Here is a 12,927-nt window from a genome sequence, read left to right as displayed (position 1 = left end):
AAATGATGCAAGCTGTTCGAGATTCTGAAAAAAGCAGGGGTAAGCTATAGGGAGAGATGGGTCATATACAATATGTACAACAACCAAGAGGGAATAATAAGAGTGGATGATGAAGAACGAAGTGCTCGTATTAAGAAGGGTGTAAGACAAGGCTGTAGCCTTTCACCCCTACTCTTCAATCTGTACATCGAGGAAGCAATGATGGAAATAAAAGAAAGGTTCAGGAGTGGAATTAAAATACAAGGTGAAAGGATATCAATGATACGATTTGCTGATGATATTGCTATCCTGAGTGAAAGTGAAGAAGAATTAAATGATCTGCTGAACGGAATGAACAGTCTAATGAGTACACAGTATGGTTTGAGAGTAAATCGGAGAAAGACGAAGGTAATGAGAAGTAGTAGAAATGAGAACAGCGAGAAACTTAACATCAGGATTGATGGTCACGAAGTCAATGAAGTTAAGGAATTCTGCTACCTAGGCAGTAAAATAACCAATGATGGACGGAGCAAGGAGTACATCAAAAGCAGACTCGCTATGGCAAAAAAGGCATTTCTGGCCAAGAGAAGTCTACTAATATCAAATACCAGCCTTAATTTGAGGAAGAAATTTCCGAGTATGTATGTCTGGAGTACAGCATTGTATGGTAGTGAAACATGGACTGTGGGAAAACCGCAACAGAAGAGAATCGAAGCATTTGAGATGTGGTGCTATAGACGAATGTTGAAAATTAGGTGGACTGATAAGGTAAGGAATGAGGAGGTTCTACGCAGAATCGGAGAGAAAAGGAATATGTGGAAAACACTGATAAGGAGAAGGGACAGGATGATAGGACATCTCCTAAGACATGAGGGAATGACTTCCATGGTACTAGAGGGAGCTGTAGAGGGCAAAAACTGTAGAGGAAGACAGAGATTGGAATACGTCAAGCAAATAATTGAGGACATAGGTTGCAAGTGCTACTCTGAGATGAAGAGGTTAGCACAAGAAAGGAATTCGTGGTGGGCCGCATCAAACCAGTCAGTAGACTGATGACAAAAAAAAAAAAAAAAAAAAAAAAAAAAAAAAAAAAAAAAAAAAAAAAAAAAAAAAAAAAAAACCTTTCTTTCAAATGGTGATCCTCCATGACCATTTTGTGCACTTTTGCAATGATTTCTGGAGTAGTGACACATCTTGGCCGACCACTGCGAGGATCATGATCTAATCTCTCCCGACCAAATTAAAATTCATTTGTCCACTTGGCAACAGTTGAATATGAAGGAGCAGAGTCCCCCAGTGTACTCTGGAAGTCCTTAGCTTTCGTACCTCTCTTTATCACTGCTCGAATCTCAATTTTTTTCCATCTTCTCAAATCACTATGCAGGAACAAAAACAGAGCCATGTCACCGCCACAGCTCTCTTCCAAGGACACTGATGTGGTGTGTGTTCACAGGCAACAGTCCAATGAATATCACGTGAACGACTCGCTGCACTAGCGCTGACCTCTCATAGTTATTCAGAGAACTTTTCAAACTATCCTCATAAAACTGCTATTCATTGAAGGTTCAAGAGAGGCTGTTGGAAATTCTTCCAGTTATGTCAGAAGTATTTGAAAAAGATGCTGTAATCTAGATGAAAAGCTTTATTGAGAAATATAAGATTATTTTGAAAAAAACAGTTCGATTTCAACATGGAAGAAGCACTATACATGCAATTAACAAGTTTGTTGAGAAGATTGGCACATCAATGGACACTAAGAATAAAATTGCAGGAATCCTTATGGTTTATCCATAAACTTCCAAATGGAAGAAAGTAACACAAGGTGTTCCACAAGGCTCTGTTACTGGACTTATTTTGTTTATGTTCTACATTAATGATTTACGCTTAATGTGAATGCCCTATTGGTTTTATTTGCTGATGATACATCTGTATTAATTGAAGACCATGAGTCAGAAAACATCCATGTCTGCATTTTCAATGCAATAAGCCATCTTAAGACTAGTTCCCCATTCTACTAAACTGTATAGCAATAGTGTTAAGTGTATGGTAATCAAACTCTACAACCACCTCCCAAAAGAAGTATAAAGTATTCAATAATCAACAAAATTTAAAAAGAACCTTAAGGCACTCCTGAAAAAGCATTGCTTTTACAGAATACAAGATTGTCATGAATATGATCTATCATAATAATATTATATATTTTTATTATGTTTCAAAAATCAAACTGTTTCATAAGAGAAAACCTATTGTCCATTAATGACCTTTTGCTGTTTCATAATAACCAGCACTATTATTTGAAATAAAACTCTTGCATTAGAAATAACCTACTGTCCATTAATGAACTTTTGCTGTTTGATTATAATCAGCATTATTATTTGAGCTTATTCTTACTTTGGTATTATTATGAATAAATCTGTAATATATCTTCAATGAGATGTACACTATAAGAAATGGTGTTATGTCTATATATGATCTCGTATCATTTGTTTGACTTGTCCCATATCATGTTCTGTACATTTAATGATCGAGTGGACTAATAAATATACAAATACAAATGCAATCTAGAAACAAGGTTTCAACTCTATGGTTTAACCCTGACCGTCACAAAAATCCATCTGATCCAGTTCAGAAGGACATTAAAATAAGTCATAAAAATTAAAATCTAGAAGAAGTGGATTCTGTGAAACTTTTAGAATTAAACCTAGATAAGAACTTAAATTTGAATAAACATGTTGATTAACTAGTCTGCAAAAGCACATGCACACATGCACACAAGAAAAATCATGTACCATTGTTACTTATAAATTATAAGGTACAGTACTGTCTTTTAGAGAAATTCAAGCAACATATTATAATGAAACTATAGGAAAGAATCATTAGAAATGTGTGCTGTATAGCCAAAGAATTTAAAATCTAACACTGGACATTTTTATATTAATTTGTGGTATAAGACGCACCTGAATTTTGGAGACAATTGTTCAAAGAAAAAAGTGCACCTTATAGTCCATAAAATATGATACTTTTGTGATGTTACTACTCATCTGAAGTTTTCATGAAGGATGGACTGAATATCTGAGCAGAATGTGGTTTATTAATAGTATTGTTGTGCAAATGTAGTTGTCTTTTCGCGAAAAAGTTAAATTAATGTTAAAATACTGCTCTGTTCTATTAATATTAGTGAAGTTGTATTACCCATTTTTTGATGTGTTTTCTGATCACTGAGCTTCAAGAATTATCTGTCAATCTCAGAACTCACAAGAACACCTTGCAAAAACAAGCTGGCACTTCATTGGGAATTCAGGCACCATACTATGCATTTCAGCTGTAGGTCTAGACTGATGAACTATTGTACACTGATTTGGGACAACAGTACTCACACTAGTCACATCGACATCCAACTAAATCAAACTATGCACTAAATAAAAGGCACAGTAAAGGTGACCCCAATCTACTGGCTACCCACACTAAGCAATGAAGCTCCTCTCCATCTTTATGAGAGAAATCGGTCATCAGAGAACTCAAAAAGATCAAAAACAACCTTCTTCTACAAATCCATCAAGACATCCCTGAGAAATAGAGAATCATACAGCCCTCTAGACCTCCATCCATAAGGAATGCAACAATTTTGGTTGAAAATGGGTTCACCCTAATTTATTGGTGGAAAGAGGAGTGGACCAAACAAGCACCACTGTCTATCATAAAGTGCTTTGCCTCACAACCACACCACCTGGCTTCGACAACCCTCACAAAATCTGGGCTACTCTACATAGGTTATGAACAAACCGTGGTAGACATGCTGACATTGTATAGATGTGGAACAGTACGTTCTCCTAAGTCCAACTGTGTTGCTTATAGGCAAACTGTAAAACATAAAGTTGAAGATTTTCCAATGAGAGCCTTCACCTTCAACCACTCCAAAGTCTTGGACACAATCAAAAGACATTAGTATACATCATCAACAGGGACATTTGACTATAGATGTGTTCCCATATATTTTGTGGCTGTATATATATTTTATTTATTTTTATGCCTATCCTTTTTTTTCTATGTGACCTGTGTGCCCTATATGCTTTCTTAATGTCTCTATTGTAGACTACTTACATGTAATTATTTTGTGTGATGTTCTATACCATTGACCTAAATAAATAAATAAATGATGTGTCCCTTTTACTCTAATGAAATGATTAACATCTGTATGTTATAAGGAAAATAAACACTTATGAGGCACAGTGTTTCCAACTGAATAACAGCTTTCAACACATGCTGGACAATTTTTCTCTTACAGTACTGTATGAAGTAGGAAAAGCCACACAATAAGACCTATTACCACAAACAGCGATAAAAAATATTTAACTTGAATGGCCAATGTGCCTACCAGCAGACACATCTCTAGTATTGAATACATATCTCTTGCTTTACCATTATCAAATGTTAAATGCAGTGTCATCCTGCCACAGACAGAAAATTTTGAATCCATGGATGATCTTTGTGAATGTCTTCCATCCTCAAATACCTCAGTATCTCCATCTATCCCATTGGGGAAAGTGATGAATTAAGACTCTGGCCAAGTAATGTGTTTAATGGCTGGGAGTAGATATCATCAGAATGACCAGTATGGGATGCATCATTTAGACCTGCAACCTCTGTAACAGCACTATTGTAGATCACATTAGAGCACCCATGGGAGTAGCTGGATATAACCTCCAAAATGCCATTTATGAGTGCAATGTGGTTCATTTCTGAAGACACACTCTACAACTTCCCATATGTCATGAACATGACAGTCATCACATCACAGATCATAATACAGTCTCGGGTGAAGATCTGTGCCATAAACAGGGTTCCACTTGAGAGTTTCTCTGGCAAAAAAATGTAGTCCTACTTCACAATGTTCCACAAATTTTGTGCTGCACACATAGGAAGGTCAGCCAATTAGGACTCAAAGAGATGGAACGTGATAAAATATTCCAAGAAAGATCACACTGGTTCCCTTGCAACTTAGTGCTCCATCCCCATCTACAGCTGACTCCTGGAACTGTTCACCTGTCACAACAGTCTTCAGGAACACTGCAATACCAAGCAGGGGTACTCTCTTTCTCACAGCTGTCTTTAACCACTGGTGCCTGAGAAGCTGTATAATGGTGTATGGGCACCTATGGATGTGGATCCAGCAACACCTGGCATGGAGGCCCCACCCTGATATTATTTCAGGCAGATACAAGCTCTGTACCACAGTTGCCATCAGTGGATCAAGCCAGTCTTCTTATGCTGCCAGTGCTACACACTGTTCCAGAGCCACTGATTCTGACAAGTGCAGAAATGTCCTTTGTTATTAACCTAGATAACATTTGGTCCACTACTGACTCTAAGGGTTGGTTAAAGGGAGCGTTCAACATACCTGTGAAATGTTGGTATGGTTTCTGATAAGGGTACATCAATCCTATTCAAGAGTCACTCTTTCAGGCACCACAAGACTATGTCTTCATCTATCACCTTTGACCACGTTTGCTCCATAGGGCGAGAGGCTACTGTGCAGAGAGACAGTACTCTGTATACACCCATCAGGATTGCCAACACAAACATTGGGACAGGTGCAATACACTTGGCTGTTGCAGTTTGATTTGACTTAGGATCTTATTCACTTGTTAATGATGATTCAGTAATTATTGTACTTTGTGCTGCTCATAATGTACCTACACCAAGGGTGTACATTCCCATTGTTCACATAGATTTGATGTTGACCAAAACATTAAAATATGTAATCAATATTAAATGTACACATCATGAGTGCCTTGAAGAGGCCTAAAACGTGTCCAATTTCCAGATCCAGATATCACTCTCACAGTTCACTTCTGCAATAGAAAAACTGGTTCAGTTCATCCATATTTTCTCAAGTATATTATTCTGTCAGACAGTAGAGTATGACAATATTGAGTGGTTGTGGCAGCCATTCATTTGGGGGGACAGCTGGTTGGCAGTCATGTGCCTATAAAATGCTTTGTATAAGTTACACCAGAATTGGTAAATAAAATGACTGATTTCACTGTGGGTCCTGCATTTGATAGGTTAGGGCAAATCAATGACAGGACTGGAACAGGGTGTTCTGGGTTGCTGCATATGCCATGTCTTGGGTTTTCCCCAGGTGTGTGGCCAATGTTGCATGGGCATGGGGGTAGGCATAGCATAATAATGGGCAAATGTATTTTGTAGATGGGTAGGCAGTGGAATAGCACTGTGTCAGAGATGGGAAAGATGTTCCTTGTTCTATGACACTATGAAAGGTGCTCAAAGCCATGGCGGCAGATGTGGTTAAGGTATTCCAGATCCAGATGATATTTGGCAATGAAAGGAAAAGGGGTTGGCATGCTCCTTTGTAATAGTCATGAAGATGATTGAAGATTTAGGGGCATGCATGGATAGGGGAAGAAAACCTGTTTGTGAACTATGTTTGGTTGGTAGTATCTGAATGTGAAAATGCTAATAATATCTTTAGCATACTGGACAAGGGAAAAATCATATGCATGCAAAAAATCAACACATATATTATTATTATTTTCAAATATTCCCTTAAAGGAGAACATGTGAACTTAATTAGTAATAATTTTTCTGTATTCCTTCATTATTTCCAAGTTCCCTTCATACACTCACTGTGTTCTCTCTTGCATTCCTCAACCATTTGTTTCAGTTTTTCTTTTCTGCATGTTTCTCTTTAAGTCTATCATTTTTTATGATGTTTATGAACTGTTCTTGATTGTTTATATTATCTTGTGTGAGTCTAACTTTTTTAATATCTCATTTTGTTTAAAAGATCCATTTTGCCTTGTTCTATAAAATTTCATCCTTCTTTTTCTAAAGTTGTCCATTATTGTTTCTGCCTGTTTGTAGATCTCTCACTATGACCTCTTTACCCTAATTCCTTCATGAAAAACTGGTCTGAATATTTTTATGAGAATTTTCCTTTCCTTCTTATTTTTGTTTGTTGTGAGTCACCATAAATTTTACAGCACAGAATGCCTGTGGAAGTAATACTGTGTTGTTATGCCTTAGTTTTGCATCGACAAAGAGAGATTTTTTATTGTTATGACTCTATATGAGTTTATGTACCTTTTGTATTTTTGAGAGTCGTTCTTGATTTGCTGTAGTGTTCAATACTGATGGTTGGGTGATCCTCTCTTAGATATTTAAAGTGTGTAACACTTCCCTGTAGTGTGTTACAATGGGGACTGGGGTGGTTTCCATGTATTGAGTTATCTCATATGAGATTTATAGGACAGTGTTCTGTGAGATTTTATGAAACTTCTTCAGGGCAAATTTGGCTTCTCTTGTAGTGTTTGTTAGTATAGTGAGATCATCATCTGCAAGAGCCATACACTTCACATTGACTGTCCTGCTTTTTTTAATTTAATTTAATTTTATTTTATTTTTACACACACAGGATGTTGGACACCACCAGGTGGCATTGCAGGAATGTGACGTGGTAACAAAAGTATGTAAGCAGAGCAGACATGGATGGTGGATCACTGTTGTGAAGATGTGGGCTGCAACTGGGGAAATCCATTGAGATAAGCAACTTTTACAAAGGACACATTATTATTATGCAGAGCCTGTGAACAAGTATCTTGAAAACAGCGAAGCTGATTGACTGTTCATGTGTTACTGTTGTGAGCATCTACAGAAAGAAGTACAGGGGCAGTGAAACTATCACTAGGCACTAAATGGTTGGACATCCATGACTCTTCACACAACATGGGGCTCAGAGGCTTGTCTGTTTAGTAAAGTACGATAGATGGTGATCTGTGGCATCTCTGATGAAAGAGCACAATGTTGGTGCATGCACAAGTGTTTCAGAGCACACCGTTCACCATACATTGTTGAAGATGGAACTCCACAGCAGACCAACTGCACATGTTCATATGTTGCCTCAATGACATTGTCAATTATGATTGCACTTGGCATGTGACCATTGGAGATTCGACTGCTGGGCAATGGAAACATGTTGGCTCTTCAGGTGTATCATAATTTTGCTACACTTGGTCAATGGATGTCTCCACAAAGACCGTCATTGAGGTAAACCGTAGCTCAAAACATGCAACGCACCACCAGGGATGCAGGCTGGTCAGTGCAGTATTATTCTAAGGGAGACATTCTCCTGTGTTTGCATGGGACCTGTGGTGGTAACTGAAGACACGTTGATAGCTGTGAACCACTTGCATCCCTTCATGCTTGATGTGTTCCCCAATGGCAATGTCATCTTTCAGCAGTATAATTGTTCCTGTCTCAGAGCCAGAACTGTGCTGCAGTGGATTGAGAAGCATTATAGTGAAGTCATGTTGATGTCTTGTTGACCAAATTCGCCCAATGTAAATCTTATGGAACCCATCTGGGTCACTATCAGCTGCCATCACCGCGTACACTAATCAGTGCCCCATTATTTACACAAATTGTATAGACATCTACTGCCACATACCTGCACAAACCTACTAACAAACTGTCAGATTCCTGATACACAGAATTAGTGATGTATTTCATTCCAAAGACAGACAGGCAAGCCATTAAGCAGGTGCTCATAATGTTTTGGCTCATCAGTGTGTGTGTGAGAGAGAGAGAGAGAGAGAGAGAGAGAGAGAGAGAGAGAGAGAGAGAAATTAAGTTATGTTAATGGTAAACAGCATATAAATTGGATGGATATATATCTATTGATTTGACTTTACCTACCAACCAACATTTACCTACATGAATTAGATACATATTAGATGCTTGGCAGAAAATTTATTACATAAATCTAATTATATGTTTCACTCAAGCCTTGCTAATACATTAAAAGTTGTATTACCACTTACCATGACTTACACATGTTTTTGCCTTTTCTTTCCTTGTGTAGCATGTTATGTCAATATATAAGAAGACAAAATACAGTAGACCAACACATACTAGATAGATGTTGAAAATCTGAAAATGAAACAGAAGCAACGTATCTTGTGGATTACTGCTTTGTAGTAAATCATTTACTTAAGTAACAAATGAAACTGATTGTGTACGAAACTGCTTCAGCACTAGAATTTACATGTGTATTATATTTATAAGGTAATTATTTCCAAGATAAAAATTCAATCACATAAAATGTAAATAATAGTAAATGATAAAGGCAGAAACAAAAAAAATCTTAGAATTGCTAATCTTTGGAACCAAAGGTTGCTTCATCTGGTAGAAGGGAGGAAATGGTTGGAGAAAGCAAGACTAATCTGAGATTATATAGGAAAGTCACATAAATTCCCTTGTTCATGGTGACACAAGAGCACTGGATAAGATAGAAATTGTTAGTTTTTCACATATTTTTGTTGGTAGCATTTCACTGTTGGTCCCTCTCACCCAACCATATTCTTCCTCTCAGTCCTGAGATTCTACGTGTTTGTTCCACTTCATTTTTACATTCATTACAACATTTTTCCCACCCCCCCTTTTTTTCTCAAAAAGAAAAGTAAGGAACATTAGGGTACAATGTTGCATCCACAATGAGCTCTTTAGAGATGGAGCACAAAGAAGGAAGGACAGGGAAGGAAATATACTGTGTCTTTTTCAAAGAAACAATCCTGGAATTTTTCTTTTATATGGAAAGTACGGTAAACCAAAATGGACAAGGATCTGGACTGCTGTCCTCCCAAATATGAGTCCAGTGTCACATCACTCATTTCTTTTGGCGGAGAAAGTAATATCCAGTTATAAAAGTTGTAATTTAAGAGACTTTCAAAATGTATGTTTGTTGGTATATACAGTAAAATACATTCTATAGGCTGTGTGTTCAAAAGTAAAATAATAATATGTAGAGACAGGAATATTAACACAAGTGTTGAGGATACAATTAGTACTAATTTCCTAATAATTTTGATCACTTTTGGTGTGCCACAAGTATTAAATGCTGCTACTGGTTATCAGAAAGTTAACTGTCAGTCTTCGACCGTGTACCTTACAGATATCAACAGTGAAAGCTGTAAAGTATTTATGGAAGATCTTGGCTCAAGATAAACTTCGTGAAGCCCACAAAACAGCAGGCCTACAAGAGGATGTCATACTCATAGTTTGTCTAGGGTATTAGCAAATCAAACTTGGGATGCAGTGCATATGGAAAGCAATGTAGATGATGAGTTACCTAAATTCTCCCTGTTGCTTAAATTAATTTTTGAGGAGCCAAAAATAGCCACTTCAACAACAGCAGCTAAGGAGAGTAAATGGATAATAGTAGATACTAGAAAGTTGACCCAGGGACTTACATTTCTCACTTTGTTACAAAAGCACTACAATAATACACAGACCTTACATTACAATCATAGGTACAAAAAGATATACAGGATGGTACGGATTGCTGCAAAAAAATAATTTAATGACAAATTAATGTATAATGCAGAAAATAAAATAAAATTAGTTTGTGATATCACAGGAAAAGACAACACAAGAATAATAACAGACAAATCAAAGATGGGGATGTTGTTGTTGTTGTCTTCAGTCCTGAGACTGGTTTGATGCAGCTCTCCATGCTACTCTATCCTGTGCAAGCTTCTTCATCTCCCAGTATCTACTGCAACCTACATCCTTCTGAATCTGCTTAGTGTATTCATCTCTTGGTCTCCCTCTACGATTTTTACCCTCCACACTGCCCTCCAATGCTAAATTTGTGATCCCTTGATGCCTCAAAACATGTCCTACCAACCGATCCCTTCTTCTAGTCAAGTTGTGCCACAAACTTCTCTTCTCCCCAATCCTATTCAATACCTCCTCATTAGTTACGTGATCTACCCACCTTATCTTCAGCATTCTTCTGTAGCACCACATTTCGAAAGCTTCTATTCTCTTCTTGTCCAAACTAGTTATCGTCCATGTTTCACTTCCATACATGGCTACACTCCATACAAATACTTTCAGAAACGACTTCCTGACACTTAAATCTATACTCGATGTTAACAAATTACTCTTCGTGAGAAACGCTTTCCTTGCCATTGCCAGTCTACATTTTATATCCTCTCTACTTCGACCATCATCGGTTATTTTACTCCCTAAATAGCAAAACTCCTTTACTACTTTAAGTGTCTCATTTCCTAATCTAATTCCCTCAGCATCACCCGACTTAATTTGACTACATTCCATTATCCTCGTTTTGCTTTTGTTGATGTTCATCTTATATCCTCCTTTCAAGACACTGTCCATTCCGTTCAACTGCTCTTCCAAGTCCTTTGCTGTCTCTGACAGAATTACAATATCATCGGCGAACCTCAAAGTTTTTACTTTTTCTCCATGAATTTTAATACCAACTCCGAATTTTTCTTTTGTTTCCTTTACTGCTTGCTCAATATACAGATTGAATAACATTGGGGAGAGGCTACAACCCTGTCTTACTCCTTTCCCAACCACTGCTTCCCTTTCATGCCCCTCGACTCTTATAACTGCCATCTGGTTTCTGTACAAACTGTAAATAGCCTTTCGTTCCCTGTATTTTACCCCTGCCACCTTCAGAATTTGAAAGACAGTATTCCAGTTAACATTGTCAAAAGCTTTCTCTAAGTCTACAAATGCTAGAAACGTAGGTTTGCCTTTTCTTAATCTTTCTTCTAAAATAAGTCGTAAGGTCAGTATTGCCTCACGTGTTCCAACATTTCTACGGAATCCAAACTGATCTTCCCCGAGGTCGGCTTCTACCAGTTTTTCCAATCGTCTGTAAAGAATTCGCGTTAGTATTTTGCAGCTGTGACTTATTAAACTGATAGTTCGGTAATTTTCACATCTGTCAACTCCTGCTTTCTTTGGGATTGGAATTATTATATTCTTCTTGAAGTCTGAGGGTATTTCGCCTGTCTCATACATCGTGCTCACCAGATGGTAGAGTTTTGTCAGGACTGGCTCTCCCGAGGCCATCAGTAGTTCAAATGGAATGTTGTCTACTCCCGGGGCCTTGTTTCGACTCAGGTCTTTCAGTGCTCTGTCAAACTCTTCACGCAGTATCTTATCTCCCATTTCGTCTTCCTCTACATCCTCTTCCATTTCCATAATATTGTCCTCAAGTACATCGCCCTTGTATAAACCCTCTATATACTCCTTCCACCTTTCTGCCTTCCCTTCTTTGCTTAGAACTGGGTTGCCATCTGAGCTCTTGATATTCATACAAGTGGTTCTCTTCTCTCCAAAGGTCTCTTTAATTTTCCTGTAGGCAGTATCTATCTTACCCCTAGTGAGACAAGCCTCTACATCCTTACATTTGTCCTCTAGCCATCCCTGCTTAGCCATTTTGCACTTCCTGTCGATATCATTTTTGAGACGTTTGTATTCCTTTTTGCCTGCTTCATTTACTGCATTTTTATATTTTCTCCTTTCATCAATTAAATTCAATATTTCTTCTGTTACCCATGGATTTCTATTAGCCCTCGTCTTTTTACCTACTTGATCCTCTGCTGCCTTCACTACTTCATCCCTCAGAGCTACCCATTCTTCTTCTACTGTATTTCTTTCCCCCATTCCTGTCAATTGTTCCCTTATGCTCTCCCTGAAACTCTCTACAACCTCTGGTTCTTTCAGTTTATCCAGGTCCCATCTCCTTAAATTCCCACCTTTTTGCAGTTTCTTCAGTTTCAATCTGCAGTTCATAACCAATAGATTGTGGTCAGAATCCACATCTGCCCCAGGAAATGTCTTACAATTTAAAACCTGGTTCCTAAATCTCTGTCTTACCATTATATAATCTATCTGATACCTTCTAGTATCTCCAGGATTCTTCCAGGTATACAACCTTCTTTTATGATTCTTGAACCAAGTGTTGGCTATGATTAAGTTATGCTCTGTGCAAAATTCTACAAGGCGGCTTCCTCTTTCATTCCTTCCCCCCAATCCATATTCACCTACTATGTTTCCTTCTCTCCCTTTTCCTACTGACGAATTCCAGTCACTCATGACTTAAATTTTCGT

The 12,927-nt window shown here is 37.7% G+C and overlaps 1 protein-coding gene across 1 annotated transcript in view; it reads right to left on the bottom strand.

Moving 5' to 3' along the window:
• The window catches only part of LOC126176569 (proton channel OtopLc-like), a 180,132-nt gene that overhangs the window by 56,828 nt on the left and 110,377 nt on the right, over positions 1–12,927 (bottom strand). Inside the window, exon 9 of the mRNA XM_049923730.1 lies at positions 8,820–8,928. Coding sequence (XP_049779687.1) covers positions 8,820–8,928 — 109 coding nt within the window. The remainder of the gene's footprint in view (positions 1–8,819; positions 8,929–12,927) is intronic.

The sequence above is a fragment of the Schistocerca cancellata genome, chromosome 3, assembly GCF_023864275.1.
Source record: "Schistocerca cancellata isolate TAMUIC-IGC-003103 chromosome 3, iqSchCanc2.1, whole genome shotgun sequence".
Lineage (NCBI taxonomy): Eukaryota > Metazoa > Arthropoda > Insecta > Orthoptera > Acrididae > Schistocerca > Schistocerca cancellata.
This window is presented reverse-complemented; position numbering and strand designations above follow the sequence as displayed.